This window comes from Sminthopsis crassicaudata, chromosome 5, assembly GCF_048593235.1.
Source record: "Sminthopsis crassicaudata isolate SCR6 chromosome 5, ASM4859323v1, whole genome shotgun sequence".
Taxonomy (NCBI): domain Eukaryota; kingdom Metazoa; phylum Chordata; class Mammalia; order Dasyuromorphia; family Dasyuridae; genus Sminthopsis; species Sminthopsis crassicaudata.
Genome location: NC_133621.1, coordinates 257,526,050 through 257,547,860, shown reverse-complemented (window position 1 = coordinate 257,547,860; position 21,811 = coordinate 257,526,050). Strand labels below are relative to the sequence as shown.

The 21,811-nt window shown below is 33.2% G+C and overlaps 1 protein-coding gene across 6 annotated transcripts in view; it reads left to right on the top strand.

Moving 5' to 3' along the window:
* Positions 1-21,811, top strand: part of PPFIA2 (PTPRF interacting protein alpha 2) — a 664,129-nt gene that overhangs the window by 4,331 nt on the left and 637,987 nt on the right. For all 6 annotated transcript variants that reach the window (XM_074270868.1, XM_074270869.1, XM_074270872.1 and 3 more), the window contains exon 2: positions 9,319-9,569. In XM_074270868.1, coding sequence (XP_074126969.1) covers positions 9,321-9,569 — 249 coding nt within the window. In that variant the 5' untranslated portion in view covers positions 9,319-9,320. The remainder of the gene's footprint in view (positions 1-9,318; positions 9,570-21,811) is intronic.

The following is a 21,811-nucleotide window of genomic DNA, read 5'->3' as shown; positions in this document are numbered from 1 at the left end:
ATTTATAACAAGCATGAAGAATTGTCTTGAAGACATAAGACACAATTAATAAGGTTTTTCTGAAATTTGCTAGCTGTGTAATTAATTTTGGAAAAAGTACTTCAAAGCCTCACCTGCTAATGTGTGCAATAATGATAAAGTATTTATACCACTGCAAAATTTCAGTGAGGAGAATATTTTATAATTATTAATTCAATTGAATATGAAATCTTATTGCAGGTAATAATTTAATTTTTTTCCTTATGTTGGTACTTACCCCCCCAAAAAAACAAAAGAAATAAAAACATAGTATTTTTCTCTGTCTGAAAATTCTGACTTCTTTAAAGTTATGCAGAGTATGCTTTATGCCTCTCCTTCTATGACAGTAAATCACTAATATTTGTCTCTGCTACTCTTTGTATTCATCTAAAGTGTTCCAAAAGTTTTGTGCAATTTTAAACTACTAATATTATAATAGCTTCTAAATTTTAGAAGCTTAAAATTGCACAAAAGCTTTTAGGACATGCTTTTACCATGAACCATAATGGCCACTTTGATATGGTTCAAAATATAAGAATATATGTTCTCCACAATCTGTATTTGTCTTAGAGCACAAGTGCAGGTAAGATCAGGCTGGGAAGACCTTTCAAGATACCAAGTTTAATTCACTTGAGGAAACTGAGGCCCTGATAATTATAAAAACTTGTGCAGAGTGATGTAGGTAAATGAGTTGCAGAGCCAAGATTTTGAACCTGGGTTATCTAACTTCCAATCTAGTATTTTTTATTTTGTCCCATACAGTCACTGACAATTCCTTTTCTCTCACCAATAACACAATTTTTACAACTGATAATTGTTATGATAAAATAACTAAATAGTATTAGATCTTTGGAGTCTGACCTCTTTCTAATTCAAGAAGATGACCTGAAGACTGGCACCTAAGAAAGACTGTTTAAATAGAAGGATGAATTGTCATAATTTTAAATCAGAGAAGACTAGGTTTTCCCAAAGTATGAATTTCTAGATATTTATACTAGTTGACACTGAAAGAAAATAAAAAATTGCATTGTAGCACATGCGACATTACAAAATGTTAAAGATTTGATGAAAAAGTCTAAAAACTTCTGGGACCTTTGTTAATAGATTTGTTCCAATTCTTCCTGACTATTGGATTTTCCCCTAAAGCAGAATGGAAAAAGCATGACATTTAGTTAGTGATCCAGGATTCAAATCTTGATTTTTCCTTTTCATAAATATGACATTGGACAAATGACTCTGAACCTCATTTTCCTCATCTATAAAATGAATGGATTAGATTTGGTGATCTCTAAAGTCCCTTTGGCAGGAGAAGGAAATGGCAAACCATTCCAGTGTCTTTGCCAAGAAAACTCCAAATGGGGTCATGAAGAGCCAAACATGACTGAACAACAAAGTCCCTTTAAACTAAAAATGTTTGATCCCATGAAATTATGAAACAACATTAAAAAGGTTTTACCTTTTTTGCCTTTACCAGGCATTACCAAGCTTTGAATAATGGACTAAGTGATATATTGAGAAACTACCATCATCAGGTAGGGTTGGTTAAGTACAGAGTTTCCAAGACTGGAGGCTTGATAACTGGGTGATGACTTATTTTTTCTTAATGACATGAGGGGGCAGCAACTCCCCAAAGCTTTGTCTTTTCCAATGTGGAGAGGTTGTGATATGTGGAAGTAAGAGACATACAAACCCTGATTTAAAGCATCAAATTTTTTGATTCTGTGATTTAGAACTGATTTCAATAATTATGTATTACACATCAACTAAGTGTGAAATGGTATACTAAAGAAAAAGCTGGAATAGGTAATGAAATTCCTACCCTTAGCATCCTAACAATTTAGAGGTGGGAGAGATGAGTATAAAGGTGATAAAGGCATTTAGTATAAATACAAAAGATAGCAACAAGTGATATCAATACTAGGAGAAGTGTTTTGGGTGAGAGGGCCCTTTCATCTGGGGAGGGATTGCATAAATGGGAGTTGGAAAAACTGTGGCTTCTGATTTGGAGATAAATGAAAAGGATTTAAGCAGGTAAAGATGTGAAGGAAGAAGTTCATTGCAGGCATATTGTAAAGATCAGAGAGAGATATGGTGAGAAAAGAAAATAATGAGTCATCTATTTTAGCTCAGCTATAGGAAAAGTCAAGTTTTGGAATTCTTTGAATGTCAAGATTAAGGAGTTTAATCCTTTGTTCAGTAGACAATGGGGATCTAGTGAAGGTTTTTGAGGAGAGTGTCTATATAGAAGTTCAAATATGTATGGAGCTTTAAGTTTTGTGAAAGAACTTTGCATCCACAATCTTATTCAATAATCTATCCTGATTGATAAGATGAGAGAAGAACAGTTACAGGTAGCAGATTGTTCAGAAAATATAATAAGAGTCCAGGGCAAAGGTGATGAGGAAAAGAATAATAAAATATGTCTGCTGTGGCAATGGAAAGGACTTGAGAGAAAGTTATGGAAGTAAAATTAAGAAGACATAGGTATATGGACTAATTCAAGGCTTCCACTATCTATTAGCTTATTACTAGTAGAGAAAATGTGAAGTTAATAGATAAGACATTGCCATTTGTGGTATTGCTTTTTTAGAAGATTTGGGGAAGTTAGATTGTATGGATATATAATTCATGACATTAGGTAAGGAGCCAAGAGCCCTTGGGTTTAGTTCCCAACTCTGACACTAACCAGCTGTATAAAGCTGGGCTGTTTGGGCTGTAAAAAGTCTAGATGTTGGAGGATTGGAATCCTTAATCTTTTAAGATATTTCAGCTCTCTAGTCTTATGCTTCTGTGTCCAGAAAGAAACCAAAAGCCTTTAAGTTTTAATTCCTATGTAATAATTTTAGACACATGTCTCTAACTTAGTTTTTTATAGAGTTTGTCTAAGTGCATCTATAACATTTACTTAGTGACTGTGTCAATTCCACAAATACTAATCAAGTTCTTATTCTATGTAGGGCACTATGCTGAGTGCTAAAGTATTGAAAAAAAAGCAGTTCCTGGCCTTAGGAAGTATATCATCTAGTGAGAATACAAGACCTATGAATAACTATAACAGGAAGTAAGACTGTTATGAGGTAGAGGAAATTAGGAAATTGTTATAAGAAATTGAGGACAAGAACTATTTCCCCTCTTCTGCTCCCATATACAAATGTCTATAATATGTGTGTGTGTGTGTGTGTGTGTGTGTGTGTGTGTGTGTGTAAGTGCATGTGTACATATGGATACTTATCTCAGGAAGTGTGTGGTGTGATGGGAGAAACAAAATTAGGAATAGTTTCATAAATAAGCTAGGGTTGGCCAATGAAGGAAGAGGAGGATTTCTAGAGGTGGAGATGTGGAAGTTTTATTTCATGCATGGGAGAATAACTTGTGTGAATATAAAGCAGGATACATTTGGAGGCATCCAGGTGGCAAAGTGATTAGAAAGCTGGAGTCAGGATCCTGGAGTCAGAAAAGATCCCAGTACAAATCCAGCTTTAGATCCTTAGTAGCTGTCTGATCCAGGACAAGTTATGTAATTTCTATTTGCTTAAATTTCCTCAAATGTAAAATAGGGCTAACAATAGCAACTCCCAAGGATCAAATGAAAGAACAATTGCAAATAACTTAGCATATCATAGATGCTTAATAAATGCCTTTCTTTCCTTTGGTTTGTTGTTGTTGTTGATCCTTTCTATGAAATTGGGCATCAGGCAATTGACTATCCGATATTTCTTGGTATATTTTCCTCTATCAGCAACTATGATACTGTTTTCTCTCTATATTGGAACCCAGTCTCATTCACTCATTATTCAGTAGTTTCCTACTCTTTATAACCCCATTTGGAGTTTTCTTGATAAAGATACTGTTGTGTTTTGCCAATTCCATCTCCATCTCATTTTACTAATAAGGAAACTGAGAGAGTTAAATGATTTGCCCAGAGTTACACAACTACCAAGTGTCTTTGACCAAATTTGAACTCATGAAAATGAGTCATCCTAGGGTCTGGTACTCTTCACTGTATCACTCAGCTGCTCCTTCATTCATTTTCAACTGCAGAGTAGGTGCTTAATAAATTCTTATTGTCTTCCTACCTCTTTTCCTCTTTCTTTCCCTTTCTTTCTGCCTTTTTTCCTTCTTGTCTTTCAGAGGAAATAATTAGTTCTAAGAATAAAAAATTATTCAGTTTGATTGGGACAGAGAGTACACTGAAGGATAGTATTGTGCAAAACAAAAAGGAGCTTGGAACCAGATTGTGGGAGGCTTTTGCTACTAGTCTTAATGGTTTATATTTTTATTCTATAACAACAAGGATTCAGAGTTGAGGGTTTTTTTGAGAAGGGTATTAATACCTAAAGGTTATTGCAGAAACATAATCAAAAGAAGTTTTGAATTGTAGAGAATGGCACCAAGGAGAATATTTAGGAGTTAATCACAATCGCCTTTGACAGGTAAGGTCCTGTTACGGGATGATAGTAGTATAACTAAAGTGAGAATATGTGGGAAATTCCCTCAGTAACTGGGCTAAACTAGATTGAAGCAATTGTTGGCTTTAAACCTGTGGATGAGTTATAGGGATAGCTCTCCTAAGAATGTGAAGACTTCCTGAGGGAGAATAATTTGTCCTAATAGTCTTGTGATAAAGATGGCTATGGGGTGCTTAGAGCTTAGTAAGATATCAAAGATGGCTAGTCCATCCCCTGCATCCCAAGCTATTGCCACATGTCTAGGCACTGGACTGCAGTGACTTTGGAAGAGAAAGTGAAGCTGATGACTTTTATGCAACTCTGCCTCATTTAAATTCAATTAACACATGAGTCAAGATATTCAGGTTATCACTGGTTCTCTAAGGACAAAGAACAAAAACTATATATATATATATATATATATATATATATATATATATATATATATATATATATATATATATATATATATATATATATATATATATATATATATATATATATATATATGCATATACGTATTTATGTATATGTGTATGTATTTATTGGTGATTAGTCCAGATATCTTATTCTATTAGAGTAGGGAGAACTGTTCAAAGAATTATTATCTACCAATGAATATCAGTAACTTTTCTATTATTTTTATGGTTTAGGTTCCTTGGAGCACTTCACAATTTTCAAAGGTCACACAGTGTATTTGAGAGATAGAACTTATTTAACCTTGGGTCAGCTTCACAATGAGGCTAGTGGCTTTCAATTTCAATCCATTATCCCATGATGCTTTTCATATGTACTTTATCTTGAGAAGTGGTTTATAGATGTTTTTGTTGAATTAAAGTGAGGAGCGAGGAAGTGGTTGGTTACTGGGGATAGTGAGTATAATAATCTTTCTAGAAGCTTAATGATGAAAAGGAGCAAATTTAGTATTTTAAAGCAAAGCTTCTTAAATTGTGGGTCATGATCCCATAGAAGTAACTGAATGTAGGGGTCTTGAAAAATTTGGTAACAGTAAAAGATATCAAGTATTCTGCCAAAATTTATTTCTTTATGTAAAATTAAGCAAGTACATGCACCTCATTACTGGTATACAAATTTGCTTTTGTCTTTAATAAGTGGTAGAATTATATGTATGCCAAAGAATTATTTTAAAATAAATTTCTTTGTTATTTATTATCAGTAAATGTTTGATTTGTGGACCTATTTTATATATTTTCATATATATATATATATATATGTATATATATATAATGTAAAAATTTCTTGGACAGTAAAGAGTCACATTTGGGAAAAGTTTAAAAGTTTCTAACTTAAAGGATGAATAGTTAGAAAAAGAATGTAATAAGTCAAAGTATAAAGGATAGACAGCAGACCTTAGATTTAGAGGAGCTGACTGTCCCATTGTATTCATTTCCCATCTGTACAACCTTAAGCACATCTGTTAACCTGTCAGGCTGGGAGACTTTATTTAAAGGAGAAGACTTGACTATGTTTTCAAACAGAAGAATTTGTGCTACTCAGTGTCTGCTTTTCTGATTTTTAAATTTCCTAGGACAGCAATTTCCATATTGGGAAGGGCTGAATGAGAAAGGGTAGCAGGGAGTGGAAACTCAAGATAACTGAGGATTTTCTCAGTTCTCATCCTTCAGGGATGTATATAGCTTTTGTCTCTTTTGATTACCCTTTCTTTTCTTTGTAGCTTTATGATACCCATGCTTCTCCTAAAATCTGACATCTCCTCTGTCTCTTTGTTAGATCTAATCCTAGGTTTTCCTAAGGTCTATTTTAGGTCCACTTTCCTTCTCTCTTTATGTTGTTTTACTTGGTTATCTTATCACCTCTTCCAATGTATCCTGTATATTTCATGCTTTGTCCTTAGTTGATTGTATGTTTTCGCTCCTATTGGAATGTGAACTTCTTGAGAATAGGAACTTTTACCTTTTTCTTTGGTGTTTAGCACATTGTCCAGGCATATAAGTAATTTCTGAAATAAGTGATTGTTGATTGAGGCACTCCATATCTTACTACCTGCAGTGAATTAAAGTTTACAGACCCAGAATATTTAATTGGCGAAGTCACTTGCTCAACCACTGAACGAATTTTTAAAAAGTCATGGAGATGAGTGAAGAGCTATTAAACTGAAGCCAAATTTTTCCTTAATTTGAAAATAGAAGTTACATAGATTCTGCAGTCTATAGATAAGTGAGCCTTATTTTTAATAATTTTAGAGCAATATGTTAAGGGAATAAGTATGTACAAAAATAATAATTACTAAAAGACAATATGACATTATTTAAATAATTACAAACAAAAAACCATTTAATTTCATTGGATTCAAATTTATTTTCTGAGAAGGTAGTTCAATGAAATGTTATAGCCTATATATGTAGATGACTACTCTGTGGAACTGGTTAGCATTAGTGGGTTATTCAACTTGGAGGGTTGGTATTGTGCTAAATAAGATTTGTTTTTAATGACTTGGAAAAACGAATATATAACATGGGTGAAAAATTAGCAGATATCATGAAGAGGGGTATCATAAAGAATGACAGAATTTGCATCCATAATAAGCTTATTAGGCTGGAATAATGCAACAAAAGAAATAGTCAACATTAATAGAGACAAATGTAAAATGTCTCTGAGATTAGAAAAAATATCACCAATGTAAAATGATAAAATTTTACATTTTATGCAAATGTAATTTTATGTAAATTTTTTGTATGACGTGTATAGAATGAGAGAGATGATAGTCTTGTTCTAGTCTGACCTAGTCAAGCCATATCTTGTATACTAGGATAGGTAAGAGAACTATATTATGTCTTTAAGAAGATGATCAGGATTGTGAGAGGACTATTTTAAATTACTTAAAGGTGATATGGCACAGTGTAGCTTGTATTCAAATCTTGTTTTCCTTATGACATGTGTAGTCTTTTTGTTTGTCAGTAAGTACATATATAATATCTTTTTAAAAATTGCTTACTTTTAACATTCTTTTTTTTTTTTTAAAAATTGTCAATTCTCTCCTTCCTTGCCATCCCTTTCTCATCCATTGTGAATGCAAAAAATGTGATAGCAATTGTGCATGTGAAATCATCCAAAACACATTTCGTTATTTATTAGGCATATTGCAAAAAAGCAAGAAAAATAATCATATCTTAATCTGCATTCAGATTCTATCAAATCTTTCTCTGGAATGGGACAGTATTTTTTTTTATCATGAATCCTTTGGAAGTGTCTTGGATCATTGCATTGCTGAGGATAGCTGCGTCATTCACAATTGATCATCACTTCATATTACTCATAGAGAAAAAATATCCTGATTTTGCTTGATATGTATCAGTTTGTATAAATTTTCCCAGGTTTTTCTGAAATCATTCTGCTCATCATATCTTATAGCACAAAAAAGTTCCATCACAATCATGGGTCACACTTGTTAAGCTATTGTCCAAATGATGCATCTCTTTTCAACTTCCAATTTTTTGCCACCACAAAAAACAAACAAACAAACAAAAACAAAAATAAAACCTGCTATAATATTGTTTGCCTTTTTTTGATATTTTGGGGTTATAGACCTAGAATTAAAATTGCTTGGTCAAACAGGATGATTTCAGAAAGGCCTTGAGAGACTTACATGATCTGATGCTGAGTGAAATGAGCAGGACCAGGAGATTGTTGTACACTTCAACAACAATACTAAATAATGATCAATTCTGATGGATGTGGCCATCTTCAACAATGAGATGAATCAAATCAGTTCCAATTGAGCAGTGATGAACTGAACCAGGTACACCCAGTGAAAGAACTCTGGGAGATGACTACAAACCACTACATGGAATTCCAAATCCCTCTGTTTTTTTCTGCCTACATTTTTTATTTCCTTCACAAGCTAATTGTACACTATTTCAAAGCCCGATTCTTTTTGTACAGCAAAACAACTGTTTGGACATGTATACATATATTGTATTTAATTTATACTCTAACATATGTAACATGTATTGGTCAATCTGCCATTTTTGGGGGGGAAGGAGGAGAAAAATTAGAACAAAAGGTTGGCAATTGTCAATGTTGTAAAATTACCCATGCATATATCTGGTAAATAAAAACTATTACATAAAAAAAAAGAATCGCTTGGTCAAAAGGTCAGTTTTATATTCTTTGGGCATAGTTCCAAATTGCTTTCCTGAATGGTTAGATTAGTTCACAACACCCCAACAGTGTATTGGGAATTGATTTTTTCTATATCACCTTCAACATCTGTCATTTTCCTTTTCTGTCACATTTGCTAATCTGATAGGTATGAGGTAGTACCTCAGAATTGTTTTAATTTTCATTTCTCTAATCAGTAGTTATTTAAGGCATTTTTCCATATGACTATTGAAAGATTTGATTATTTTTCTGATAATTGTCTATTCATACTTTTGTGGTGGTCTTGAACAAGTTATTTTACACTTTATAGACTTTAGCTATTTTATATGTAAAATAGGGGAGTTAAATCAAATGGCTTAGAATCAACCTACTAGCTCCCAATCTTATATGCAGGATGCTGAGGATTCATTGTGAAACTTTTTTTTTTTTCAGCAGCAGTGAAATTTGAAAACCTTTTAAAAGTAGTTATATACATATGTTTAATAAGGAGACAGAACTGGAGGAGATGGTACATGCTGGTTCTTAGAAGTAGCAATACTGAAAATTCACCTTCATGATCTCTATAGAAATGAATATATTGGTAGAGAATCATTGAACATAAAAACTGAAAGAAAAGCCAGTCCTTAAAAGATCAGAATCATACATGTCAAAGAACCTGTGCATCATGATGATGCTCTTTACTAACATTTTTTTCTTTCCTTTCTTCAAGCAATGATGTGTGAGGTGATGCCCACGATAAATGAGGACACCCCAATGAGTCAAAGGGGGTCCCAGAGTAGTGGCTCAGACTCGGATTCCCATTTTGAGCAGCTGATGGTGAATATGCTAGATGAAAGGGATCGACTTTTAGAAACCCTTCGAGAGACCCAGGAAAGTTTGTCACTTGCACAGCAAAGACTTCAGGATGTCATCTATGATAGAGACTCGCTCCAGCGACAGCTGAATTCAGCCATTCCACAGGTAAGGTATTGGTCTCATAATTTAGTGGCATAGTATTATTCCCAGTCAAGACTGATATCATTTTAGATTGCATTGAGCTCCAGAAGTATGGAAACAATAGTTGTACTATATGCAGAGCAGGCTCTGATCATACTGTCCCTGGATATTGTGGTCATTTTGGGTACTACATTTTACGAAGTTAACTTGAACATCTATAGGAAGGAGAAAAGAATGATGTAGTGAACTACGTGGCTGAGGTAGTGGTCGTGATGGGGTGTGTGTGTGTGTGTGTGTGTGTGTGTGTATGTGTGTGTGTGTGTGAGAGAGAGAGAGAGAGAGAGAGAGAGAGAGAGAGAGAGAGAGAGAGAGAGAGAGACAGAGACAGACAGAGACAGACAGAGAGACAGAGAGAAGGAAAAAAGAAAGGGAGGGAGGGACAGAGAAAAGGAGAGGGAGAGAGACAGACATAAGAGCAATCATCAAGCATCTGAACAGATTTCATGCAGTAGGGGTTTCTAAGTTGGACCTAGGTGACAAAACTAACAGCAAAAACTAGAGAGACTATGCAGACTAATTATAAAATGGAAAAAAATTTCCTAACAATTAAAGCTGTCCCCAAGTGGAATGTATAGCCTTGGGAGATAGTAGTTTTATTCTCCCTAAATGTTTTCAAATGGAGACTTGATGATGCTTGTCAGGGATGTTATAGAAAGCACTTATGTTAAAATAATGCTTAAACTAAGGAGTCATTGAAGTCCCTGGCAACTCTTGGAATGTGTGATATTTAGAATTAAACAGGCGAACCAAATGTTATGACACAGACCCATAATCCCTGCTATTAGGAAGATTGAGAGTGGAAGATCTTGTAAACTCTGGAGTTCTGCCACGCAGTGAGCTATGCTGATTGGATGTCTTCATTAAATACAATGTAGTGGGTGCTTGGGAGGGGAGAGAACCACCTTGCTTAACTTGGGGTTAATTGAGCCAAGTAGGAAATAGAGCAGATCTTCTGATCATTAGTGGGATTAGGTCCATGAAAAACCCTGGCATTTTGAGCTTGGTGAGAAAGGAGAAAACAATGAAATAATTTTTTCTACTTCATATGAAAAAATGAAAAAGCAGTGATTTTGCTTGTTACCTGCTTAAATGAATTTGTTGAGGGGTTTTTTTCTGAGAAGCAAATAATTAGTTGTAACTACTTATTTTTATGTTAAAAAATCCTAGTTGTTTAAAGGTTTCTCTCCCTTCATATGGATAAAAAGCAATAATTAATGATGCTATAGCTATTTATAAATATCCCAATTATATTCTTGCCATGTAGAGTGAATGAATTTTATCTATTTTAATCTTTAAAGTTCACAAATACTTTTATTAGATACTTTTAGTAGTTCTCATACTAATGAAAATTTATCTTGGAAAATGTTTAAAAAAAAAACATAGAGTTGCCTTCAGTGAATTTGTCAGCAGCACCACATCTGAGGCTTTTGATAGAAGTAGAAAATGTAATTGCTGATCCACTTTCAATGATCTTAGGAATATTGTTGAGAATGGACTAAGTATCACATAAGGGAGAAAGATCAATCTTCTGCTGAAATAAGTAGTATGGTAAGTAAAGGTCAGCTGATTGTATAGATCTGGAATCATTAACCTTAGCCAGAAGAAAACCAATAGACTTTGATGGGAACAAGAAGACACAGAGGGAAAAAAAAGGAAGCCCATGACAGAGTCTTTAGGAATGCTTAGTTATTGGTATGGCATGAATAATGAAGCAGCAATGGAGTCTGAGAACAGGAAGAGAGATTAGAGTAGGGAAATGAAACCCAGAAAAAAGGCAGTATTTAGGAGAGGATGGTGAGTGATCTCAAAGCATATAGAGAAGTTAAGAAGAATGAGTGCCATTGGATTTGGTAACTAAATGTTAATTGATAACTTTGCAGAGTGCAATTTCAGGTGAGGACTGAAGTTAGAAGTCTGTCTCAATGTGAAGAGTTGAGAAGAGAAATGAAGGAAAGTAGAGGCTGCAAAAGTAGAACTTTTCCCCCCAGGCATTTATCTGTGAAAGTGGAGGGAAATACAGGACAATAGCTTGAAGGGTTAGTAAATTCTAGTGAGATTTTTTTCTCCCAACCAAAAGAGATGATGATGATAATGAAAATAATATTTTGCAGAAATTGAGAAAGGGTTGGCCATTGTTCAATTCCCAATGATACTGATTTTTACCAATCCCTAATTCCTAATTTACATTAAATTCAATTTCATGCCCACTTATATCATAGTGCTATTGAAAAGTAATAATGAAAAAAATTTGGGGGAAAATAAAATAAAACAAAATAGAAATGTAATATATTACTAGGCTAAGTGAATAGTATCCCAGATGAAGATTCTATATAATGAGGAAGCCTGAACAAGAACCAGACAAGATTTAAAAGTTTAAAGAAGTTATGATTTATATTGTTGGATCTTTTGTTTCACTGGCACTGGTGTTTCCTTTACTAAAGGTCAAAGCTTTTCCATACTAAAAATCTAAATAATGTGTGAAATCTCTTCTTCACAATTTCTTTCTGAATAATCATAATAGCAAGTGTATACACACACATACACATATGTTTTACATGGTAATTTTCATAAATGTCTTATTCTTCATGACTTAAATACTGCCAAAAATACTGGAGTGATTTGCCATTTCCTTCTGCAGCTCAATTTATAGATGAGGAAACTGAGGCAAACAGGATTAAGTGAATTGCTCAGAAGTCACACAGCTATTAAGAATCTATGGCCAAATTTGAATTTAGGAAGATGAAACTTCCTGATTCCAAGTCCAGCATTCTATCTAGTTTCACTACTTAGCTGCTACATCTATATATCAATATATATATGTATATATATACATATATATATATACATATATATATCAATATATATGCATATGTGTGTTCATACACATATACACATGTGTATATGTATATGTGCATATGTGTATTTACATATAACAATATATAAAGATATATACCTACCTACCTACTTTACCTATCTATATTTTTAAGTTTTATCAAGTATTATTATCTCATTTGATCCATGTAACAGCCCAGGAAGATAGGTACTGTTATTATATTCATTTTACATGTGAGGAAATTGAGGCATGTAAAGTTTAAATGACTTCCCCAGAGTAAGTACCTGAGGCTACCAGGTCCAAGAAGAGGTTCTCCTGATTACTTATTTCTGATATTTTACAGGGCAAGAGCAGACGGACTGTAATTTGAATAGAAATTCAAAAGAAAGCAAAATAATTATTGAAATTTACTCATGCATATAACCATATATGTCTTACTGAAGTGGTTTGTTTTCAAACTAAAACTTTGAATTAGAAACTGTTAACAGTAGTATCTTCCATTTACAGTGTGAGTGAATCTTTATTTCATGTCCTTATGGAGCTAGAAGCTGTGGTTCAGTGTTAGTATTTTTATCTCTTTTGAGTTTCTTTTGATGTGGCATTGCTTTTGGAGTTCCTGGAGCTGAATGCTGTGGTGATTTGGGAGAGTGAGGTGTACCAGAACAGTTTTGAGGTGATAAAGGGCTGTCATATTGAAGACATTTTCTTTTTCTGATGGTTTTGCTGAGCTCAAACAGTCTACATGTAAGATCATAACCTGAGGTAAGTATTTCTAAATAAGCACTGTTTAAAATCTCTTCGTCTTTTTTTTTAAATTTTTTTTATCCCCTATGCTCAGCTGAAGATAAGACAAAGTAGAAGCCTGATGGATAATATCTTTTTTTCAAAGGCAGTTAAATGCAAACCTTATGGATGGCATTTGATTCATGTACAATTGGGAGGAAGCCTTTATTTAGGGAAAGTTCTGGCATTCCACAAATGAAGTCTTCTATGGCATGTCATAGCTCTTTTGAAGAGAAGTTATTTTATTCCTAGAAAGTGAAATTGGACATTGTGTTTGCATGGTGCCTTTAAGGAGTATTTGCTTGCACTTTATTATGGTTATCCATTTCTTATTGCAACATAGAATTCTCGAATATTTTTGTTTGCCCTTGAAGCATGATTAGGTGAAAATAACTAAAAGAATGGGAACTAATGAACTAATCAGTTAGTTGCACTGATAAATGTACAACATAAAAGGAAACACTAATTTAGGAATCATTTAAGGAGATTTAGAGAGAAAAAAATCCAAAATAATTCAGTATTATAAAGGTAATCAGCTGTATTAAAATAGAATTATCAAGCTATTTCTTTAAATAGTTATTCTAGGATAAAAACTCTCCCATTACTCCAACTTTATTTTTCCTTATATTTAAATGATTCAGAGACTCTAGAATGTTTTTTCTAATATTCAAATTGAGACAAATATATATTATGAAGCATTGAATTTTCAGTATTTGTTTTGATCTTCTGGCTTATCTGTTTCAAATTTATAGGGATATTTGTTATAATGGAGTGTTATTTTAAAATTTAATTTAATATATTTTATTCATTTCTTATATAATGATCACTTCTGGGGGAAAATAGCAACAAAACCCCTCTCCCTTGAAATTGAATAAGGGGGAAAATACATAATTTTATTTTAAAGTATGAAGTATAATCTAAAACACAAATAAAGAATTTGGATCATATTTGATGTAGTAAAGATTGAAGATGATTACCAAACCAGTGGATAACTTTACATCAAGGGGGACAAAAAAGAATAAATGAATGACCATTGTTCAGTTAGTCAACAAGTACAGTACCTCTTCCATTCAAATGCTATAGAGAAAATTGTTAATTAATGACGCGTACCTCACTTCCAAATCAGTGCAACAGTTAGTTCCAGGAACTTCAAAAGAATGTCACATGAAAAGGACATCAAAAAAAAATAAACATACCAAAACTGTATATCATCCATCCATCCATAAGATTCACTCCCACTTTGAATCAACATTTCTAGTCTTAATCTTTGGTAATGAAAATTTCCAGTGACATTGCCTTTGCCCTTAAGAAATTATTTTCTACTAAGGAAAAAGGTATGTATAGGAGAGCCATAGCCAGATAAAAGAATTTTGTTACAGAGAGCCACAGAGATTGAGCAGAGTTATAAGGAGTTTACTATTCCACTAAAATCATAGATGGAGACAAAAAAATTGCTATAGCATTTCTGGTTAACAATGGTAATATTAACTTCATTATTGTTTCCTGAACAGGAGAAGGAAAGTAGGAGGGAGGAGTTGCAGAGCAGATGGCAAAATTCCCATACTTACTAGGCCCTGGTTGATGATGAAATGGAATAAAACATGGTTTGGGATTGTCTAGATATTCAGGTTTAAAACTTGGATTGATTCAATAACTTTCAAAAATTCAGGCATCTCTATCTCAAGAAAAATCTCAAAACTGTGTGAATTAATTTCCCCAAGCTAAAGGCAGAGTCTTTGGATATTTCATTTTAGGAGACAATTTGTCGCTCCTGATGGAAAAAGATAAAAGACCAAACTATTTAATCTCTGGTTTTTTTTCAATAGATAGTTGGATGAGATGCAGGACAAACAATTGGTAGAGCTTCATAACATGGAAAGAAAATGTTTCCAATAAAGAGAATTCTTTTAAGAGAGGAGATGTATTTTTTCACTAAGAGGGAAGTAGAATGAATTTATTTTGGTGTGAATTTGTACCCCAGGAAACCATTTTTCTTTCTTTTCTTTCTGTATTTCTCTCTCTCTCTCTCTCTCTCTCTCTCTCTCTCTCTCTCTCTCTCTCTCTCTCTCTCTCTCTCTCTCTCTCTCTCTCTTCATTTCTCTATTATCTTTCTTTCTCTCTTTCCCCCTTTGTTTTTCTTTTCCTCTTTTTTCCTTCCTTCTTTCCTTCCTCTTTCCCTTTCTCTATTATCTCTTTCAAAACAGAATTATGATTTCTGTAGCATCTTATCTCTGGAGATGGGATTTATGATACCCCAAGAATAAAAAATAGAATGAAATAGGCACTGATCATGGAAAGAAAAGAGAAATATAGGACACTAGGCCTTCTCTTACTGTTTGGGGCTAGTGACTGCTAACTTGCAACACTACTCATCTGTGATATTGTTCTTATGAATTTATGACATTTCTAAAAAAAAAAAAAAAGAAAACAAGCACAAAAAAGTATAGAAAATGGAGTAAGATGAACAAAGGTAATACCTAGAAATTAGAAGGGGTAGTTCATACCTGGTACTCAAGAGGCTTTATCTTCTTGAAAGATAGCAATCAAAGGAAATAGATGAGTTATAACGGTAGTTTAGCAGTAGAGCAAGATGACAGTTGTTGGATAAAAAGGGTGAGGGGGAATGCATGATCATGGATGTGTCTGATATTGCAAACAATGTATCTAGAAGGATGGCAGTGCTGAAACAGAATTAAGGAAATTAGAAGACTAGAAGGTTGGGGCAAAGTTAATGAGTTCTGTTGTACACATTGAGTTTGAGAAGTTGATAGGACATTGAATCTGAGATGTCCAGTAAGTAGTTGGTTTTGCAAGACTGGTGTTTGGATAAACTATTTGCATAGAATAATGATAAAGTAAGTTTTATGGTTCAATAAGATTCTATTATTCACTTCTTATCCTTAAAAATTGGAAAATATTTTGTAAGTTGTAGAAAATTCCACATTGCTACTTAGCAATCTTTTGGATGATTCAAGAGCAGGACTCATAGATTATATATGTAAACCTACTTGATGTTCAGCTGTAAGGAGAAGATAATTGTCATAAGGTAAAGTTTAGGGGCAAAAATAAAAAATTAAAAATCTTCCCACATTGAAATCCAGTGATAATTATTTTAGGCAATACTAAATAGGTGAAGCAAATATAAACTTTTAAATTTATGATCTTTATCTAGAGGATGCCTAAAATTGTTTATTTTAATGGTTTCTTAATATCTTTTTTCCTTTTACCCCTTTAAAAAGGAACAAATCAAGTCAGCAAACATTTATTAAGCACTGACTGTTAAGAACTGTGGCAAATGCCAGGGATAGAAAAAAAGCAAACACAATCCCTTTTCTCAAGGAGCTCATACTCTAGGAAGTAGGAACTAAGAATTAATACATCATTAGTTCCTAAATCAAAGTCTCCCAGATCCTTTTTGTATATTAATTATTAGTTTTTTCCTCTTCTATTTTTTTTGTCTTCTAAAATGGTATGCATTGTATTGGACAATTCTCTGGGAATAGAAGGAGGAGGAATGCTAGGTAATGTAATGAATAGAACATTGGGCCTAGAGTGAAGAAGACTTATTTCCCTAAATTCAAATCCAACCTCAAGTACTAGCTGTGTGATCCTAAGCCAGTCGTTTAACTATCAGTTTCCTCATCTGTAATATTAACTGGTGAAATAAATGACAAACGACTTCAGCATTTTTGCCAAGAAAATCCCAAATAGAGTCATGAAGAGTCATTCTCAATTGAAATGATTGAAAAGCCACAAAAGTTAATTTTAAATTATAATTTTAATGCCTCTGAGGGTTTTTACAAGACCACAGAATGTTTACAATATAAGTAATGTTGTTGTGCTGTTCATATTACATATATTCATATTTAATTAATAGTATATGATTGTAGTTTATTTTTCTTTATGCATCTTCCTCACTCAAAATATTGAGAGTCCAGCTAATAATATCTTTTTATCAGAGTAATTAAGTAACAGTAATGAAATAAACTGTTAGAAAAGTGCTGTTCAACCCTGATGTACTTACTAGAAATATTTGTGGAGGATAATTTTAGAAAAAAAAGTTTGAGAATAAGACTTGTACTTGTTGAATATATTTTAAACAATATCATTTGAAATTGAAGCTCTTTGATTCTGACATTTAATTTTTGTATTTATATTCCTAGCACTTTGAATAGAAAAATATTATACATAAAACTTGTCGAATATATGATTGTTGAATTCTTTAACTAGAAATTGAATATAGTTTGGGAAATGAAATTTATTTTCCACCATTGGGTATTGATTTTTTGTTCTTTGATCAAAGGGTTAACTTACAATGGTGACTGGAAGATAGTGGTCACTTAAAAGTGTTGTCATTTGTTGAATTGCATGTGCATCTGGGAAATTGTGCATGGTTTTCTGTGAATTAAAGCATCCAGCTATTGGAAAAGTCCATCTTTTCAATTCCAGTTCTCAGCAACTTCATGATATTATGTTATGGGTAATCATGGGATACCAAAATCTCAGGAAAATTATGTGATCCAAATAATGGAAAACTACAAAGAAGGAATAAGTAGGTTGATGTGTATTGCCAGCAATGACATATTCAAAAAATTGTCAAAAGACATCGAAGATATAGAAGTTTAGAAATGTGGATGAGCTTCTTATAGAGGAATTGCAAGGGATAAACTTTATAGAATCATTGGTGGTGATTAAATATTTAAATACAGTTAGGATCCTCTATGATGATCTTCTATGAAGGGTTCATGGAAGACAAACTAAAATTAGGACAAGAATCACAGAATGAGATGGCTTGAAGAAGTTGTGATCTCACTTCTAGAGGAAATACCTTGTCTGAGAAAATCAAAATCCATTGAAGTAGCTAAGAAAGGCAGTATGAAAAATTTTCACTTCTCTATTAATACATTCAATATTAACTGAGGACCTAGGAAGATATAAAAGCAATGAAAGACTTAATACTTTCCCTAAATCCCCATTTCTTTCTCCCTGTCTCTCTTCCTGTCTTTCCATATGTGTGTGTATGTGTATATATATATATATATATATATATATATATATATATATATATGTATGTATATACACACACAAAATGTATACATGTTCAAATATATACAAATACAACACATACTTATAAAATAGGGTGCTTCATGATTTATTAATGTGATAGAGTTATAGGAAGAAGGCTAGAGAAATATTGATGAGGATGAAGGCAAAATAGAAAAATTTGGATTTGAGATGATTTGTTAGCTTTTGTAGATTTTTGAGAAAGGGAGTGACATGAAGAAAATAGAAGGGGGTAGCTAGGTGTCACAGTGGATAGAGTAGGAGCCCTGAAGTCAGGAGGATCTGAGTTCAAATTTGGCCTCAGACAAATTAATACTTCCTAGCTGTATGACCCTGGGCAAGTTACTTAACCCCAATTGCCTCAGAGAAAAAAAAAAGAAAAAAGAAAATAGAAAACTATTCTTTCATATATATAAATTGGATAGTGGAAGGGAAATGACTTTTGAAGAAAACAGAAAATACTTCCCTATTGTTCACGAATCTAGGAATTGATGCTTTTTTTTGAGGTATATAGATGGTTTTCAAGCAGCAGTTTTCAAATTGTAGTCTGGAGAGTCTTCAGAGTGTGCTTTAAAACTATTTTCTTTTAATAATATGTTTTCTTTCTATTATGAAAAAATGCTCAATCATTCCAGTTCTCAGCAATTTCATGATGTTATGGGTAATCATGGGATACCAAAGTCTCAGGAAAAATTGATGTGATCCAAATAACAATGAAAAAACTACAAAGAAGGAATAAGTAGGTTGATATGTATTGCCAATAATGACTATTTCAAAAAATTGCCAAAAGACATCGAAGATATAGAAGCTTAGAAATGTGGGCGAGCTTCTTGTATAGTAAAAAGTGATCAAAGAAATGAAAATTAAGAGGTGCACTGAGGTACTACGACACACCTCTCAGATTGACTACGATGACAGCAAAAGATAATGACGAATGTTGGCAGAGATGTGGGAAAATTGAGACACTAATACATTATTAGTGGAGTTGAGAAGTGATCCAATCATTCTGGAGAGCAATATGAAATTATACTCAAAGGACTATCAAACTGTGCACATCCTTTGATCCAGCTTGCATTTTGTTTTCTTTCTCATTTTTTCCCTTTTTGATCTGATTTTTCTAGTGCAGCATGGTAATTGTGGAAATATTTCTAGAAGAATTGCACATATTTAATATATAATTAGATTACTTGCTGTCTAAGGGACAGGGTTGGAGAAAGGAGGGAGAAAAAAATTGAAACAAAAGGTATTGCAAAGGTGAATGTTGAAAATTATTCATATATTTTGAAAATAAAAAGCTTTAAAAACAAATAAGATGTTCTCATTTCTAATATGGCAAATATTGACAGATATAGATCATAGGAACCAAAGTTCTTTATAGCCCTTTACAAATTTTTTGAGAGTGTAAAGGAGTTCTCATCACAAAATGGTTGAGACCTACTGTTGCACAGAATATAGGATCTGACTGGAAGATGAGAAGAACTGAATTCAGTGCTGCCTGCCATAAGTCACAGTTTCCCCATTTGTAAAATGGAGATAGATAATTAACTCATTCATATGGAGGTTGTAAAGACTATATTAAATAGCTATTGCTTGAATTTTTAGCCTAAAATTGCTATAGAAATGCTTCTTCTCTTTCCTTTTTTCCCTTTATTTCCCCTTTCCCTCTTCTATAACTAAGTATAGAAAAATAAAATGAATTACACAAGGTGAGATAATTAGTGATTGTCTAAGGTGGATTTTTGAATCCAGGTTTTCCTGAGACTTCCTTCTGTATACTATTCACAAATTCAGTCTGTTCCTGCTGTTCTAAGTTGCCTCTGAGAGGTTGTCTTTATTTAAAAAGTCATTTTCATTTACCTCTACAAATCATTATATTTGTCTCATCTTCATTCTGTCCTCTCTCTTCCTGCCATGATCTGTTTCCACAGCCATGACAGAGTTTGGCACCTAGCTCATGCTTTCCCCACTATATCTGACCTTGTTGTCATCTCTTGTGACTTGAATATTTGTACTGTATAGCACCTTCTCACTAATTGCATAGTTCTTTTCCTTCTTCAGTTCCTTGGACCTTTATCTCTGCCCCCTAAGTTAAAGTTCTCAACACCTCATCACAAAATTTCAGAATGAATGCTAGCTTTCACTAACCACAATTTCTTGATCAGTTTTATCACTATAAATACTCTTCTAAGTCAGCTACCTTCTTTCACTGAATTATCAAGCATTCAGCTGCATTTGCTTCTTTTTGTTTCTTGATCTCTTAACACAAATTTTTAACTTTCCATGCTCCTACTCCAAGAAGGACTCCAGATTCCATCCCAGTTATTATATCTCACTTATCAGGGCTATGTCAACTGTTATTACTGTTCCTCATCTTAGTTTTCTGGGTACTGTTAGAGAACAGTACAATAATGATGTTAACCTTACCCCAACCCCAGCAAAATTCATATTATTAAGCTTCTACTTGGCTCTTGATAATGCTTCAGAAATCCTCTCATTTACCTCTTATGGGTTTTCCAGCATGCTTTCCTTTGGGGTTCTTATAAACTCCATTCACCTACTTAAACTTTAACTCCACTCCTTCATCCATACCAGATTTCTTTGCCTTCCTAAAGTAGAAGTGACTTATTCAAACTAATCAAAATTAGGGCTGGCTGGGAGTGCATTTCAAAGTTCTTTCCTCTATGCCAGGAGTTCTTAGCATTTTTATATGTTGTTATGAACACCTTGGGGAGCTTGATGAATCCTATGGAGCCCTTCTAAGAATAATAAATGTTTTTAAATGTAAAAAAAATGACCAAATGAATAGGATTGAAAAGAAAAATAATTGTCTTGAAATAAACTATTTAAAAAAAGAAATTCATGGATTCCAAGTTAAGAAATCCTGTCATTCTTCTTCCAAACTGCCTCTCTATATTAGGCATTTCAGAAGTACTTACTTTTCCCTTAAATGCTCAGTAGACTGAAGGGTACCTAATGAACACTTAATGTCATATTTGTTTATTTCATGGAATTCATAATATTTTCAAGGCATTGTTGTAAATATGCTTATCTACCACCATGAATTACCAAATCTTGAGAATTATGCTGCTCTACCATTTCAAATAAATCATTTCTTCACTCCTCAGACATCAATTAAGCAGTATCGTGTGCTAGGTGTCATGTTGGCTTTCAGTTTGCAAACATAAAAACAGTAACTCTAAAGGCAACTAGGTGGTACAGTGGATAGAGCACCAGCCCTGAAATCAGAAAGACCTGAGTTCAAATTTGGCCCCTAGGTAAGTCATTTGATCCCAATTGCCTCAGCAACAAATAAATACATAAATAAGTAAAATTTTAAAGACTAAATAAATAAAATAAAATAAATAACTCTTGCATTCAAGGAACTCACAACATGTACTCTGATAAGCAAATTGAAATATATACATAGATGTGTATGCATATACATTTGTTCAGTTATATCCAACTCTTCATTTTTCTTCTCCAGTATATACACATACATATTTCCTGGGGGAAAGGGGTATTAGTA